The following is a 16,235-nucleotide window of genomic DNA, read 5'->3' as shown; positions in this document are numbered from 1 at the left end:
GCTGCGCTCTGGGGCGCAAGGAGAAACACGAGCTGCCACACGCCCCCTCCTCCCTGCCCGCCTGCAAGGATAGGGCCTGGAAGCATTTCTGCTTAGCGTGGGGCGGCCACCGTTGGAGGAAGGGAAATGAGATGACGGTGATTTTTCTGCCAGGCTTGCAGCAGCTAATTGAATTGCGGCTGTGCGCACATCGACGTCACTCGCAGGGCTGTGGGGAAGGTTGAACTGCAGTTCCATTATAACTTCCATTTTTTTCTTCAAGGCTTGATAACTCTGCCATTTTAATTTGCTTTAGGCAGAAACTTGGCAGGGAAGGGATGCCCAGAAACCGGCTTAGCAAAGGAAATTAAGTTTGCAGCTGGTTTCCACACCATTCCCCCAAACGCCGGCGCTAACCCCCAGGAAAGTGGGAAAACGGAGGTGTAGGCTCATCCCACCTGCCCTTTGTTGCCCTCTTGTGTACAGACGTCCCTCTGCGTCCCCACGTGTCCTCATCACACACCTCTGCACTGCATGGATGTTGATGGCTTGGCCTTTCCCTTCTCTCTGGCTGGACTGGAAGCTCCCCGAAGGCAGCTTCTTCCTCCATCCTGGGCACCCGCTCCCCCCCATCCCTTGCATGCTGGGTACTCAGAACAGGGGTGGGTAATGAGAAAGTGAGGGAAGGTTAGGGATTTGGCTCTCAGACCAGAGTAAACCTAACCAGCCGCCCCAAGGGGGACATTGGTTCTGACTTTATTCTGGGCACAGAGGTTTGCTGGCAGGTGCCCCTCCCTAGGCCCCAGCCTGGTGCTGACAGCCACATGGTGCGTTCCTGCCGCGGTCACCCCGGGGAGCCCACAGGTCCTCCTCTGAGGGTGGCGCTCTCACCTTCAGGAGAGCATTGTTTCCAGGCTGCCTGCAAGGTGCTGCTGCCTCAGCTGTAGGCCCATCTTTGCCATCCCCAGGCCTCGAGTTCCAAAGGGGTCTTGTCCCTACTTGCTTTATATTTGAAGGGAGAACGCATTAGGTCCAGGCCAGAGGAACGTGGCTTTCCTTCATGTTGCCTCCTGTCAGTGGGCCTTGGGCACGCTTCCCGCTGCTTTCCCATTGTGACAGGAACAGGGAGGACTGCCGCCTCCCTGATGCCCTTTTCCCATCTCTCGGAGGGAAGACGCTGCATTTCTGTCTCTTTGAAATCCTGGTATTTCTCTAAAGCTGCACCTCCACTTAGAAAGCCTGTTGGCAGCAGTCATTCCTGTCGGGTCAGCAGATGAAGATTTGCACATGGTTCCAGTTTGTCGGCTCAGATCCATCTTTCAGGACTTGGTGCAAATTTTGCTTATCCCTTCTTGGAACAAATACGCGTGACAGGCATGAGATGGGGTGAAGGCGGCGGGGGGACTGCCTCCCTGAAGGAGCGCACAGTCTCACAGGCCAGAGGGCACAGGGCTAACGGCAAGGTTAATTACTTAGTAGCAGCGGCTCGGCGACAAAAGCGAGTTGTGATGCTCCCAGAGCCTCTCTCAGGGGGACCTAGTCTGTGGAGTCAGGAAGGCTTTCCTGGTGAGGGGCTGGTGCAGCTGTGACCTTCCGGACACGAAGGACACGTGCACTGACCTCCTGAGTTAGCGCACTTAGTTAGCTGTGACTGTGTGTGTGAAATGATCACACTGAACCTCCTTCCTGCTTCCAGAATAACTCAGTGTCGCCCTCGGAAAGCCTGCGGGTCAGTGAGAAGCATCGGGGCTCTGCAGACTACAGTATGGAAGCCAAGAAGCGGAAGGCCGAGGAAAAGGACAGCCTGAGCCGATACGTATGTCTGAGGGTGTGGTGGGCACTGCTGGGCCTTGTGGTGGGCAGGCTGGGGTGTGGGAGAACCCACAGGACCTGTTGTGGGTGAGTCAGAAAGACATACTAGTAAGTGGGGCCAAAGGCAGGAGAGGGTCCCACCAAGGGTAGGTGGTGGCCTGGGGGAGGTGGGCGGAGGGCGGCGGGCGGCGGAGTCTGGGGAGAACTGAGGGCATCTCTCAGGGACAGGCCAACAACCCCGGCGGCCATCGGGCCCTCCTGGAGTGCCCATCTGTGTTGCTCACAGTTTGACCCTACAGCCTGACCGTGGTGTCTGCTCTGCAGGCTGTGCAGTGTGCAGGGGTGAGAGCTGGCACAGAGGGAAGGGCGATGCTATGCTGGGACCTGGTGGTATTGCGCCAAGCCCTCTTCAGCCACTTGGCTGCTCTGTGGCTTTGGACACGTTGCACAGCCGAAGCCTCAGCTGCATTTCTGGGCGCTGTGGCTCATCTTCCCTCCCACACAGAGTGTGGAAATGGTGAAGTGAGACCAGTTCACTTCCTTGTAAATGATGGCAGATATAAACCCACTGGAAAGTAGTGTCTGGCTTCAAAGAGACAAGTTAAAGGGGCTTAGAAATATAATGGGCCAGCTGTCGGTGTGGCTGCCAGTGGGTGTGGGAGCAGAATGACCCCAGGGCTGGGGGCCAGGCTAGAATACAGTGAGGAGGAGGGCCGCCTTTGGTGGACTTCGGGTTTGGCCTGGGTTCAGATCCAGCTGGTGGAAGCAGGGTGGGGATGGTGCATGCTCATTGTGGGGTGGGGAGGGTGTGGCCTCTTACTGGCTGCAGGACAGTGATGGGGACAAGAGTGATGATCTAGTGGTGGATGTTTCCAATGAGGTAAGGGCAGGCCCGGACTGCAGGGCGGTCTCAGCTTGGGCGTGTGAGAGTGTTCCTGCCTGGTGGGTGCTCTGTGTCTCAGCTCCTGTGCTAACATACTGGCAGCCATGGAGCGCGAGGAGGCCTCTGCAGTTGGGGCATCAGGCTGGTGGGGAGGAGCAGAGCAGGGCTTTGGTGGCTGGGCCTTCATGGGCACTGCGGGTTTCCCAGGACAGGTCCTCACAGAACCCCCCAGAGATCCCAGATTAGGGCCAGGGCTGGTTCCTCACGGCCTCCCGGTCAGCTGTGTTCTGCCCACCACCCTGGGGTCCGGAGGTGGGGTTGTGACCCCTGGGTCAGCCTCAGCCAGGAGGAGCAGCTGGAGCAGATCCACCCAAGGCCAAGAGGCCCAGCTGCTCAGATCTGAGTCCTGAACTGTGTGTGATTTGGGCAGGTCACCCCATCCCCACCCAGGCCCCAGTCTCCCCATCTGGGAGTCGAAGGGATCAGACTAGATAATTAAGAACTAGTTACCCCCACTTTGGGGTCCCCAGTCTCTCAGCCAAGCTCCTTTTCCTATCACCCATGCCCACTCCCTTCCATCCCAGCGCAGGAAAGAGTCTAGGCTGGTTGCTGCTTTGAGTACAGTTGTGCTTCACTTGTGTTTTTAGGACCCAGCAACACCCCGGGTCAGCCCAGCACACTCCCCTCCTGAAAACGGGCTGGACAAAGCCCGTGGCCTGAAAAAGGATGCCCCCACCAGCCCCGCCTCGGTGGCCTCCTCCAGCAGCACACCTTCCTCCAAGACCAAAGACCTTGGTCATGTATGTGGGGTCTGCCCTTGGTGCTGCGGAGGGTCGGGGTGGAGGGGAACCGTTTGAAAAGAGACTGGAACTGGAGTGATGCTGACCAGAGGGCAGAGGGATGGAGTAAAAACAAATAGGTTGGGCTTTGGCCCAGGTTCAAATGCCGGTTTTACTACTTGGCCTGTGCGAGCTACTTAATGTTTCTAAGCCTTGGTTGCTGCATCTACAAAGTAGGAAAGTCACCATGGCCTCAGCTAAACAAGGTTGGGCAAGAATGAGTGGCTGTTGGGGCAGAAGATTCAAAACTGGGCTGGGCTGGGGGGTGGGGAGGAGGGCTGTCCCCATTCTTCATGTGGTGACCAGCACGAGGCACTGTGGCTCCGAGTGCTCAGCACTTGGGATAAAGAGCGTCATGGTTTCCCTTGGTCTCTGCATCTTCCCTTTTTAGAATGACAAATCCTCCACTCCTGGGCTCAAGTCCAACACACCAACCCCGAGGAACGATGCCCCGACTCCAGGCACTAGCACGACGCCAGGGCTCCGGTCGATGGCAGGCAAACCTCCGGGCATGGACCCGATAGGTATAATGGGTAGGCACGATAGGGCTGGGGTACCTGTGGCTGAGGGAGGGGTCTGCCAGGCCAGGGCTGGAGCTGCATGGATGGGCCAGAGACCAGGGAGTGTGTTGGAGCTGAGGCTCTCCAGGGCCTGCCTTTGGGAGGCTTCCTGGTCATGTTTCAGGAGGAGACAGGCTGGTGCTTCAACACTGATATGGGGCTTACTGGGGCCACTGGGGAGGGAACTTCAGACAGGTTGGGGCACCCATGGTTTGCTCCTGCCTCTGTTCTGTGAGGCTCTGAACAACCCCCTTCTTTGGGCTTCCGTGACCTGCCCGATAAAAAAGGTGGGACCTCTCTCCGCTTGAATCTTCTTAAGCTATGCAGGTGGGACCCCAGTTAGGTGGGTTCCTCTGGGAGGACTGCGGGGCAGGCAGCTCTAGGGTGCTGGCAGGATCGCTGCTGGGTGGGGCCCACTCCCCGTGACGGCCACTTCCCACTGATGCCTGCCTCCTTGCAGCTTCGGCCCTGCGCACGCCCATCTCCATCACCAGCTCCTACGCAGCGCCCTTTGCCATGATGAGCCACCACGAGATGAATGGCTCCCTCACTAGCCCCAGTGCCTACGCCAGCCTCCACAACATCCCGCCCCAGATGAGTGCGGCCGCTGCAGCCGCTGCTGCCGCCTATGGCCGATCGCCAATGGTGAGCTTTGGAGCTGTACGTAGACTTTTTGGCTCCTTTTTTGGGGACTAGCAAGGAGTGGGGAGCTGGTGAGGATTAGGGGGGCACTTCCTGCATACCAGAAGGGTCTCACGACCAGACAGCTAGCTGCCTGTGGGGTACAGTGCTCATTAGAAAGAAGAAAACACCACCTTTGGGGATCAGCAGCCCCAGATCCCCCCTGCTTGCCCACCAGCTGCCATGTCCCTCACATGATGCAGCCGCCCTGCCTGCCCTTCCTGCTGGGAAATGGGGCTGATCCCTGTCTTTCCGGGCTCCACGGGATGGGATCCCAAGATGAGTCAGATGACTTCCAGGGAGCAGGGGTTGGCAAATGGGGCTGCCTATGACACCGAGAATGGTCTGTTGGTGTTGATGAGCAGTTTGGATTGGGTTGGTAGAGAGAGGGGTCTTTTTTCAGGTGACAGTTTCTGTCTTTACCTCCTATACCTGCGGGGGCCTCCTCTGTATATGAGAGCCCACTGGGACGCTGGGGACTGAAGTGGGGCAGAGGCCGCTGCCTGGTGGGGCAGGGGGCACAGGGAGGTGGAGAGGGTGCTGGGTCAGCGTTGGGAGATCTGGACTGTCAGCCCTTCCCTGCCATTGTCCCGGGTGAGGCACTGGCCCTCCTGGGCTCTGCTCTGCTTGTCTGTCTCCCGGGTTCTGAAGAAGCAGTGATGTGCAGGCAGGACCAGGAAGCAGAGGAGGAGGCGGCCAGGGTGGGGGGATGTATGGTATATCCCTCACTAAGGGCTGGCCTTGTCTTGCCTTACAGGTTGGTTTTGACCCTCACCCCCCCATGCGGGCCACAGGCCTGCCCTCAAGCCTCGCCTCCATTCCTGGTGGAAAACCGTAAGTTCTGGCTGCACTTACTGCATGCTTCTGGGGAGGGCAGGGGAGAGCACCCCCGCCCTGGTGGACCTCCCTTGAGAAGGTGTTAGCCTGCCCTTTAGAGGTTCTTCTAGGCCAGACTATAACCCCAGGAATTAGCTGCCTGTCCATATTCCTGATCAGCTCAGGGTTCCCTCTAAAAGGGGAATTGCTGAGGGCTTTGAGGTATGCTCACTGGTCTGGGAGAGAAGGAATATGGCAGACATTAGGGCCTTCTAACCAAATGACACGGTTGGCCTCGGGGCTCCTTTGGGCTCTACTTGTTTGAAACACCCCAGCTGGCATCCCCAGTACCTGAAACAGCAGGCAGCCCACACTGGCTCACACACTGGCTCTGCTGTATACTCTCCCATTTGTTTGAGGATGTAAACAGATCCCCTCCCCCAACACCACTGGCTCCTGAAGGAGGGGGTGGCATTCTGCTGGGGTTTTTTAGGGGCGGTCGGTGTGTTAGGGATGTCACAGGTGGCGGGAGAGGCCATTCCAAGGCACAGGTGGGGCTAGTGAACTGGTTTGGAGCAAGGATGTGTAAGCAGGAGCAGAGTCAAGGCTGGAATATTGAGCAGTTCCCACCCTGGTGGAGCCTGGCCAAGAAGGTTGGGGTTACCTGGTTTCCTAAGATTTGGGGGGCAGCTGGAGGCAGTGAGGCCAGTTGGGGTGGTTCTGGTGGAACGGGGCAAGACCTGGGGAGACTGGGAGAGGACTGGGGACAGCAGGAGTGACAGTTCTTGCCCTTTCAGAGCCTACTCTTTCCATGTGAGTGCTGATGGGCAGATGCAGCCTGTGCCCTTTCCCCACGATGCCCTGGCAGGCCCCGGCATCCCCAGGCACGCCCGGCAGATCAACACGCTCAGCCACGGGGAGGTGGTGTGTGCCGTGACCATCAGCAACCCCACGCGGCATGTCTACACGGGCGGCAAGGGTTGTGTGAAGATCTGGGACATCAGCCAGCCAGGCAGCAAGAGCCCCATCTCCCAGCTGGACTGCCTGGTGAGGATTCTGGGCTGTGGGCACCTCTAACTGGCATGGGAGAGCAGGGTAGCCTGGCCAGCAGGGGAGCCCTGTTGACCTGACTGAGCCCTTTATTGGCTGGGTGACTTTGGGCGCGCTGGCTGACTTCCCTGACCCATGGTTTTACTGTCTAGGTAGAGATGATACTGACCTGGGGTGTGTAAAACAATGCGTGAAAGATTGAAGGGTTGTGAATGAGCAGTGGAGATGGCCTGACAGCTGCCAGGAACAAGGGCGGGATGTGAGCAGGGGTGGCAGGGTGCCCGGAGGTGCTGGATGTGACTCTCCTGGTCCCTGGGAAGGCAGGTGGGCAGTGCTGAACACTGTCCTTTCTTCTTCCAGAACAGGGACAACTACATCCGCTCCTGCAAGCTGCTCCCTGACGGGCGCACGCTCATCGTGGGCGGCGAGGCCAGCACACTCACCATCTGGGACCTGGCCTCACCCACACCCCGCATCAAGGCCGAGCTGACGTCCTCCGCCCCTGCCTGCTACGCCCTGGCCATCAGCCCCGATGCCAAAGTCTGCTTTTCCTGCTGCAGCGATGGGAACATTGCTGTGTGGGACCTGCACAACCAGACGCTCGTCAGGTGCGGCTGTGGGAGGGGCCTCGTGCAAGTCACCTAGCCCTGGGTCTCAGTACCTTGCTCGGGGCTGGCTCAGAGCCAGCTCTCAGGACACCTTGGGCATCCTTGTTTATCACATTACCATACGGCTTGCGTATGACCTCAGCCCCTCGTCATGCGAGTGGGGTAAGGAGAGGGATTAAGAATGCACATTGAGGAGACACAGTGTCCACCTAGGGAGGTCCCTTTGTTATATACCTGCCCCTGGACATGACCCTTGAGTGGAGTGGGAGAGAGGCCTGGCTCTGCTGTAAGCTCACTAAGGACCATGGGCATATGGTGTACCCTTTCCTGGGCCTCAGTTTCCTCTTCTGCTCAGAGGCTGCCAGCTTGGGATTCAGTGGTCCCCCGGGCTCACTCCTCCCTGCTTGGCCTTCACAGGCAGTTCCAGGGCCACACAGACGGGGCCAGCTGCATAGACATTTCCCACGACGGCACCAAACTGTGGACTGGGGGACTGGACAACACCGTGCGCTCCTGGGACCTTCGGGAGGGCCGGCAGCTGCAGCAGCATGACTTCACCTCTCAGGTGAGCAGCCAAGACTCCTCCCCTCCCCTCCCCGAGGGCCGGTCAGGGGATGAAGGGGCCCTTACGAGTGGCCATAGCACATGACGAATCTGAGCCATCTGAGAAGGCTTCCTGGAGGAAGTGGCTATGACATAGAATTGGCAAGGCCTTGGAACGGCCACACTTGACCCAACTGCTTAGATTTGATTCCCAGCTCCTCCACTATTGAGCACTTTGGCCTCAGTTTTCTCATTTCTGGGACGAGAATAATAGTAGCTGCCTCCTAGATCTAGTGTGAGTGCCTGGAATGGTCCCTCTAAAAGCCTTAGACATCAGCCTGGCACATAGGAAGCATTCTGTAGATGCTAGGTATTATGATTTTTCGTTGTTTTTATTACTCATTCTAATATTTTAGCCACACATATTTAATATTTTAGTGTTTTATTTGCTCACTTTTTTCTTAAGGAAAGGCAGAAGTCACGGAGAGTACCTTTTTGGAAGCAGAAGATCCGTACTACCTCTGAGTTTGAATCCTAGCTCTCCCACTTACTATCTAGAGTCAGCCACCTCTCTAAGCCTCAACCTCCTCACCTATAAAATGGGGATGAAAAATGACATCCCATACCCCTGGGCTATTGGGCTGAGGGAGAGGAAGGCTTGGCTTTGCAAAGGGCAGTGGGGAGGTGATGGGGAAGGAGTGGTGGGATCTGGAGGGCAGCGAGGCTGAGCTCATCTGGTCCCTCCCCTGCAGATCTTCTCGCTGGGTTACTGCCCCACTGGGGAGTGGCTGGCCGTGGGCATGGAGAGCAGCAACGTGGAGGTGTTGCACCACACCAAGCCGGACAAGTACCAGCTGCACCTGCACGAGAGCTGCGTGCTCTCCCTCAAGTTTGCCTACTGCGGTGAGCCCTGGGGAGCGGGGTCCCGGCAGCCTGGCCTGCCCTCTGTGTATAGATGAGGGGCCCAAAGCTTAGCAGCAGAGCTCTGATGGGAGCCAGGCCTCCTGACCCCAACCAGTGTCTCCCCATCCTTGTCCCTCAGATGCAGATGCTGCCACAGGGTACTGAGCTCTCTGGGCGCCAGGCCAGAGCCAGTTGCTGCTGGCCGGGGGCAGTGGAACTGCTCCCAGCCCTGTGGGCAGTGCCTCTAGGCAGTTCTTCCAGGCGGTGAAGACTGCAGCCTCTGACGGCTCAGAGCCCTGGAGTGGAATGTCTGCTTCTCCACTGACTAGCTGTGCAGCCTGGGACACGTCTCGTCTCCTCCTTTCTGATTCAGATGCATCTTACTCTGGCCTGGGATTGGCATGGCGCCCACCACATGGCTTTGGGGGGCACAGTGTGTTAATGCTGGCAGTGCCCTGGCAGAGTAAGGGCACCTGCTGACCTCTGTCCCAGCTGGGTCTGCAGACTCGGGGCTTTGCCATTTCCAGCACCTCCTGCTATCTTCCAATAGAAGTGAGAAGGATCAGTCTACCTTGGTGGCTTTAAAAAAATGTTTTGGGAGAGTGTCATTGCTTCCATTTTGTGCAAACCCTACCTTATCTCATCAGCCCTGCCCACCCTCCACCTTGATTGCAAAGAAAGGCATTCTCTGGGTGTCCATGTGTCTGTTATGTATGTGCCCCTTGAAAGCAGAAAGTCGGCTAAGCACTGGTTAGTGGTTCACACCGTGTTTCCATGGCAGCCACCACACCTGGGGTAGGTCTTACTTTGGAGGCAGCAGGTCACAGCCTGACGCTCTTCCTCTTCCCTGCAGGCAAGTGGTTTGTGAGCACTGGGAAAGACAACCTCCTCAACGCCTGGAGGACGCCGTACGGAGCCAGCATATTCCAGGTACCGCCTGCCAGCCACGTGCCCCTCTTGGTTCTGCCCAGAGTCGGGGCCAGGCTGTGGGGATGGGGGTGGGGATGGTGGGAGCCGAAGCAGGACCATCTTCCAGCCCCTCCCTGATGGGGTTCCAAATGGGTCTCCAGAAGCGAGTGAGGACTTGGCCACATCAGCAGGGCTTTCTCTGCTGCGAATGGCATCTGGCCCCTCAGGGTGAGGGCTTTTAGGTGGGGCTCTTGTAGGATTTCCAGAGCCAAGCAGAGAGAAAGCATGCTCTTGGCTCTGGCCTGTGCGCTGAGCACTCAGGAGGTGTGTGAGGCAGTGGAGCAAACAGGGCAGCTTTTTTCAGAGCAGTGTTACCTGATATTCAAGGAAGGTCGAATTTCATCTCAACCTTTCAATGTAAGGAGAGAGGTGGGGCGGGAGGAAAAGGGTCCAGAAAGAGGTGGGAGAGGGAGGAGGCTTTTTATGATTCTTCAATATCTGGGGCCGGGCATCTAAGATCCCCGTGGGCGCTGCAGTGGCTGGGAGCCCGTGGAAGGGCACCTCCACCTGAAAGCACCTGCTGGGCTGCCTCTGAGCGCCACGCTGTGTGCACTGCAGGTTGGAGCTCCGGGCGGGGGCGGGCGGTTTAATTTGGAGCATTGAAGTGGTGCGGAGCTAAAGTGACTCCTGTCTTTTTTTTCCGTCCTGCACCTTCCTGCCTCTCCTCCTCCAGTCTAAGGAATCCTCGTCTGTCTTGAGTTGTGACATTTCGGCGGATGACAAATATATTGTAACAGGCTCTGGTGACAAGAAGGCCACGGTTTATGAGGTCATCTACTAAACAAGAACTCTAACAGGCTGTCAAACTCTGGGAGAAACAGACTCAACTGTGACAGGGAGATCCTGGTGCGGGCCCCCCAGGATGGCGAGGCCCGGGAGCAGCCGAGCGTTCCGGCTGCGCTGTGGCAGGCTGGGCGGGCGCCGGCACAGTGCGACTCCGGGCCGGCCGAGGTGATGTGTCTCACAGACTCCAATGGATTTCTCTCCTCTTCCCCTTCACCGTGCTGGCAGATGCTACTAATAGATTTATGTGGAGGCTCACGGCTCCAGCTCCCCAAAGACACCCTCGTGAATCTCTATCTTTCCTTCCCCTTTCTTTTGACCCGTCCCCTGCCCTGGGGTGGGGACACTGGAGTGGACCACATACCTGTGCCGGGGATGGGGATCTTATTTTCCCGCTTGTGCAGCGCACAAGATTTGTGAAAAATGTAAATAACAGACTCCTATCTCGGACTGGTCAGTGGGAAAGGAGGCTCCTTCTCACCAGAAGCGCTAGCCGTGTGTTTCGCCTGCTGTATTTGTAATCCACTCATGGTGGTGGTGTTTTGTGTGTTTTTTTTTAACAGAAGTTTCCAGTTCCCACCTGGGGAGTCGGGGAGGGGGAGGAACGGGGAGAGAAATCCCGGGGTGGAGAAGGGAGCTGCACTGGTAACCAGGCTGAACAGTCGGGTCCCTGGGAATGAGGGTGCCTCCAGGAGGCTTGGGGTGGTCCCAGGAGGGTCAAGACCACGCCACACAGAGGACAGACAGGGCCTGAGGTGGGCCCGGCCGGGGCTGAGGGCAACAGCGCCCGTCAGATTTTTCTGTGGCCTCCGCGCTGCCTGCCTCTTGCCCTCTGTCACCCTCTCTCAGGGCTCTGACTAGCTCACTCACTCTCCCCACCTCCATCTCTTTGGTGCACAGTTGGTCATGTTGGGAAATGGAGTTCAGAGGACTCCCTCTCCAGCCCTTCTTAATCGGCAGACAGAACCTAAAAAGGACAGAAAGTTAGAGGAAAGCATAGCAACTCAGCTCAGGGAGCTACCAGAGAAAAATAGCAACTGATGTGGGTGCTTCTTTTTTTTTTTTTTTTTAAATTTGAATAAAGAATTAGAAATGATGTCCTTTTATAAAATGCCTTCTCCCCTTTCCTGCCTGTGATCCCTCCCTCCCCCGCCCCCAAGGGAAAGTGTATTTAATCTGCGGGATTGAGTCTGGCAGGGCTGCAGGGGCTGAGGACACTAGGAGGTAGGTGGGGGCACCGATGTCCTGGCACTGGTGACTTTTTCAGCTTTCAGTCTCTCTTCTGAGCCCAAACAGGTTACAAGTAGAATACTCTCCCTGCAAGTGCCACTTTTTGGTACCAAAATGTTCCGAGGAGTTAGGCGTTTTTTTTTTTTTTTCTTCTTCTTCTTTTAAGGAAAAGCTAAAGGCCCTTTGAGTCCTGATGGTGGGCTGTCCATGGATGTAAGTGTATGGAAGATAATTTTTATACTGCATTTTTATGGCTTATTTTGTAATGTGTGATTCTGTCTGGTGAGAAGGAAGGAGGGGCTCTGGTGAAAACTGCCCGTGTTCAGTGATCTTGCTCCTGGGCCAGCAGCCCCCGTGACGTGATGAGGAGGCCATGGAGGCTGGCCAGGCACCCTGTACCTTTCTGAGGTTGGGGGAGAGGTGGCCAGGGGTGTGTGTGTCTCTTTCTTTCTCTCTCTCTCGCTCTCGCTCTCGCTCTCGCTCTCTCTCACTGTCTCAGATGTTCATCTGCCACTGTTGTTAAGGCTGTAGCCACAAGGGAGGGTGAGGGTAGAAGTTGATTCCTGAAGAAAGAAGAAAATGAAAAGTAATTGTAATGAGCTGTTTTTATATTTTTAAAAGTTACTATTTAAAGGTTGGCTTTATTGTTGCGTTTTAATTGCCCCCCAACCTCTCTCCACACACACAGTTCCACCCTCACCTTCAAGTTTGAATCCTGGGTGATTGCCTTTGTCATTATGAACATGAGCACTTATTTCAGAGTCTGCATGCTGACTATGCAGGATGGTGAAGGAGAGTGCTTTCACCACATCCCCGCCCTCCCAGTCTAAGCCCCAGGGAGTGGGGTGGGAGCAGAGGTTTCCTGCAGGCAGGTGGGCAGGACAAAGTTCCCTGAGGGGAAGGCTATATATAGTAGGTTACACCAAAGTCTTCTATAGCTGCCAGTGCAAAGCTGGAAAAAATATGAACTGCAATTGAAATCGCAAAGTGTCCACGAACATCTGGACCCTGAAAACCTAGATCGTTTTTTTAAAACCTTAAGTTTAGGTGTTTGTTGTTTTTTTTTGGGGGGGGGGGCTTCAATCCCTTGGTCACAAAGGCTTTGTAGGGATTTGCAGAAGGGGCAGAAAGGAGTGCCGTCAGTGACCCAGGGAGGGGGTCAGGGGCTGGGGTAGTTTCCAGGCTCTTGGATTTCCTGCCCCCATTGGCGAAGTCTCCCAGAACTGTGGACTAAAGGTTTCAAACTTCTTATTCTGTCAAAGTCATACATCAGCACAAACAATTGCCTGCTGTTACTGCACACAAGAACAAACACTTTTTTAAAGGAGTGGTAATTCTAAGTCTAGAAAGGACATCTGGGCTGTACTCAGTCGTTCAGCTGGAGAGAGGATGTCCCTTGCCTTTTACTAGTAGAGAGGTTGAGCTGCAGTTCAGCTTACAGCTCTGTCTGTTGACATGCTCGTAAAACGGCATCTCTTTGGGCCACACTCATTTGTCCAGAACCATACATTGCAGCAGAGGGTCAGATGGCAGGCTCCAGCCAGGAAATTTGTGTGCCCAGGACTGGCCCGGCGGTTGCCCACCGGTGCCAAGATAGGGTTGGAGTCAGAGCTTGGCGGCCCCAGTGGGTGGAAGAGGAAAACCTCTATCAGCGAATGCTTGTCCTAATGAGAGTGAAGGCCAGAGTTACTCCATTTCTGAGAGGAGGAGGTATTCTCTGAAAGGCCATCTACCAAGATTTCCCGGGCATGGTCCAGGATGGGGAGGTGACCAAGATTCAGTGTCCACCATAGACGCTCACAGTTGAGGGCGGGGAGAGACAACACAGCCCCTTGACTTGTGCAAGTGGTGTTGGGGACATCCTTCATCTTCAGCTGCTGGTGCCTCAACCGCCTGTTCTGTCATTGTAGGGTCTATGGGAAGGTCTGGAGGTACAGAGCTGTGGCTGCTGAGTAGAAGGGTCTTTAGCGAGAAGGCTAAATATTATAGACTGGCCATCCAATATCTCTTGATGATGGGGTGTAAATTTTTTTTCAAGAGCACATTTGAAACCACTATAATATAAAGCACAGCAAAAAAACATGATCAACCTTTTTTTATTTGCATGGTTAGGCACCATTTGATTTTTTGTGTGTGTGAAATACAAAATGTACTCTATTGCAGTACCCATGAAGCATTTTTAAATACTGCACCAAAATTGGGCCTGTTCGATTTGAAGAGATGTCTATACTGAGTCCCAGATTTTACAAATGGGATGGTTAAGACCCAGAAAGGGCAGGTGACTTACCATGAGTCACATAGCCTGAGTTGAGATTACAAATCACACTCTGGAGTGGGGGAGGGTAGGAGGGAGCTGCCCAGTGGACAGGACTGCAGGGGGTTGAGGCCTCCTGCCCCTTCTCCAACAGAACTGGTGAAGTTCCTCACCGAAGGAGACAGCCAAAGAAAGTCATGGAAACCAGCCTCCTGCCTCGAGAATATCCTAGAACTCACACACCCATCTTGCCCTTGCTTCCCTCCTTCCCTCTCACCCTCTCTCCCTCCTGCCCTCCCCCCACTCCCCATCGCCTATCTATCCACCTGCCCATCTATCTGGCCATCCTATCCCCCTATCCATTCAGCCAACATTTATGAAGTCAAAGTCTAGCATGTGCCAGGCATGGGCCTAGGTACTGGGATGCAAAGATCAATGAGGCAATGCCTGCCCTCACAGAGCTCTCACCAGCTGGGAGAGCAGTCACATCAACTGGCAATCACTACGCCGTGAGCTACGTGACCGCACAAACCAGAAGATGCCCCAGCACATAGCTGACACATTAGCCTGGGTGGGGAGAGTGAGCAAGGGTTCCTGAAGGTGTGAGCTGAACAGACCTGAAGAATGGAGAGCTGCTGAGCCAAAGGATGGCGGGGAAAGTGTTCTGGACAGAAGGAACAGCATGTGCTAAGACCTGGGTAAGAGGAAAGGACCCTACCTGTACCACTCTCCTACTCCCACCCTGTGTGGTTCTCATCCTTCCCTGCTCTAGCTCCAACCCAGCTTGCTCAACTCCCAGTTCCTGGTGCCTCTGGCCAGTCTCCTCCAGTGCAGGAGCCAGGCTAGGATTCTGCACTGAGCAGGATAGTGAAACTCAGGAGGAGGAACCTGGGCAGAGGCCAGGGCTCCAGCCAGAGCCAGAAGAGGCAGGAGGATGGGGAGGAGGAGAAAGGGCGGGCTGCAATCCAGGGCCAAGAGAATGCCTGTGATGACCCCTCAGGGATCCAAGCCCCTGACACAGTTGCCATTCAAAAGCTTGGGGGTCTGTGCACTGGGCTGTTGTACATGGTCAGTCCCACCAGCTAAGCTCCCCATCCACTCATGCAGCACCTTCATAACCTGCACACCTGCCCTCAGCACTCTGCTTGGAACTCCTCACTGGCCCTCTGCATAGCAGTGCCTACACTCCTTAGCTTGTCCCCAGGCCTGGGCCTGCACCTCTAGAGTCAGTCTTCACTTCTCTTGCTTCACTGCACACACCAGTCCACAAACCTCCAATGCCCTATAAAAACAACCTGATTTTAGGTTTCTGCCAGGAATGCCCTGCATCCTTCTTTGAACTCCTGCTCATACTTCAGGACTGACCTCTTCCAGGAAGCTTTCTCCCCCCCCCCCCCCCAAACACACACACATACTCCTCTAGTCTCAGTTGGGTGTGTCTCCTTTGTGCTCTCTACAGCACATACAAAGCATGGTGAATTGTGACTATTTCATTACATCATCCTTTCATCTGATGTCCACGTGACCCTCTACCAGACAGGGACCTCCGAGAGCAGGAATTGTGTCTTGTATCTCCAGGACTTAGCACACAGTAGGTGGTGTTAGTTGAATGAACCAGTGAGTGTGTGATGGAGATAACAGGCAATATTGACAGAGTGCTTAGTATGTGTCATTGCTTCATAAACACTGTCTAATTCCATATTCATAACTATCCTATGAAGCAGCGGTTGCCAACCGGTGGTCCGCAGACCACTGGTGATCCATGAGGTCCGAAAGCTTGGTGACCGCTGCTATGAAGTCAATGCTATTATGCTCATTTTATAGATGAGGCAACTGAAGTTCAACTAGCCCAAGTTTGTACAGCTTAGAGCATATGCATGATATTGCTGCTGGCTGGCTGGCTGGATAAATGAATGGTGGACTGGATGCATCATTAGGATCGGCTCAGAAGTTTGGAAAGAACTGATCCCACAAGTGGAGGAGGCGATCAGTGACCTTGAGATGAAGAGCATAGGAGGGAAAGTCAGGGACAGAAGTGCCCCTGATCAGCTTAGGCCCTCCTCATGTCCATTAGGGAACCTCTGTCATTGCCCAGACAGCTCCACAGTGTGCCCACCCGAGCTAACCTCCTAGGCAGATCACAGGGCATGGCTGATGGCTCAGGAGAGGGCCCTTGGGAACTCTTGGCCTGCTGAGGCCAGACGGAAGAGTGGGATGGGGCCATGGCCTGTCTCTCCTGGGTGTCACTAATGAGAGCTGCCCTGTGCAAGTGTTTGCTGATAATCACATATATAATAAAGAGCTAATATGCAAATTAACCCTCAC

The 16,235-nt window shown here is 55.2% G+C and overlaps 1 protein-coding gene across 22 annotated transcripts in view; it reads left to right on the top strand.

Moving 5' to 3' along the window:
* Positions 1-12,294, top strand: part of TLE3 (transducin like enhancer of split 3) — a 46,482-nt gene extending 34,188 nt beyond the window's left edge. For 9 of the 22 annotated variants that reach the window (XM_014454997.2, XM_014454999.2, XM_014454992.2 and 6 more), the window contains 12 exons: positions 1,676-1,795; positions 2,621-2,671; positions 3,322-3,474; positions 3,905-4,046; positions 4,534-4,733; positions 5,488-5,588; positions 6,368-6,617; positions 6,981-7,228; positions 7,646-7,793; positions 8,524-8,674; positions 9,528-9,604; positions 10,317-12,294. In XM_014454997.2, the coding sequence (XP_014310483.1) occupies positions 1,676-1,795; positions 2,621-2,671; positions 3,322-3,474; positions 3,905-4,046; positions 4,534-4,733; positions 5,488-5,588; positions 6,368-6,617; positions 6,981-7,228; positions 7,646-7,793; positions 8,524-8,674; positions 9,528-9,604; positions 10,317-10,424 (1,749 nt within the window). In that variant the 3' untranslated portion in view covers positions 10,425-12,294. The remainder of the gene's footprint in view (positions 1-1,675; positions 1,796-2,620; positions 2,672-3,321; positions 3,475-3,904; positions 4,047-4,533; positions 4,734-5,487; positions 5,589-6,367; positions 6,618-6,980; positions 7,229-7,645; positions 7,794-8,523; positions 8,675-9,527; positions 9,605-10,316) is intronic. The other 13 variants (XM_006087814.3, XM_006087813.3, XM_006087820.3 and 10 more) reach the window with 10 other exon arrangements.
* The last annotated feature ends 3,941 nt before the right edge of the window (positions 12,295-16,235 follow it).

This window comes from Myotis lucifugus, unplaced genomic scaffold (genome assembly GCF_000147115.1).
Source record: "Myotis lucifugus unplaced genomic scaffold, Myoluc2.0 scaffold_41, whole genome shotgun sequence".
In the NCBI taxonomy this organism is placed as follows: Eukaryota; Metazoa; Chordata; class Mammalia; order Chiroptera; family Vespertilionidae; genus Myotis; species Myotis lucifugus.
Note: the sequence above shows the minus strand (reverse complement) of the source record. Positions and strands in the feature narration are given on the sequence as shown.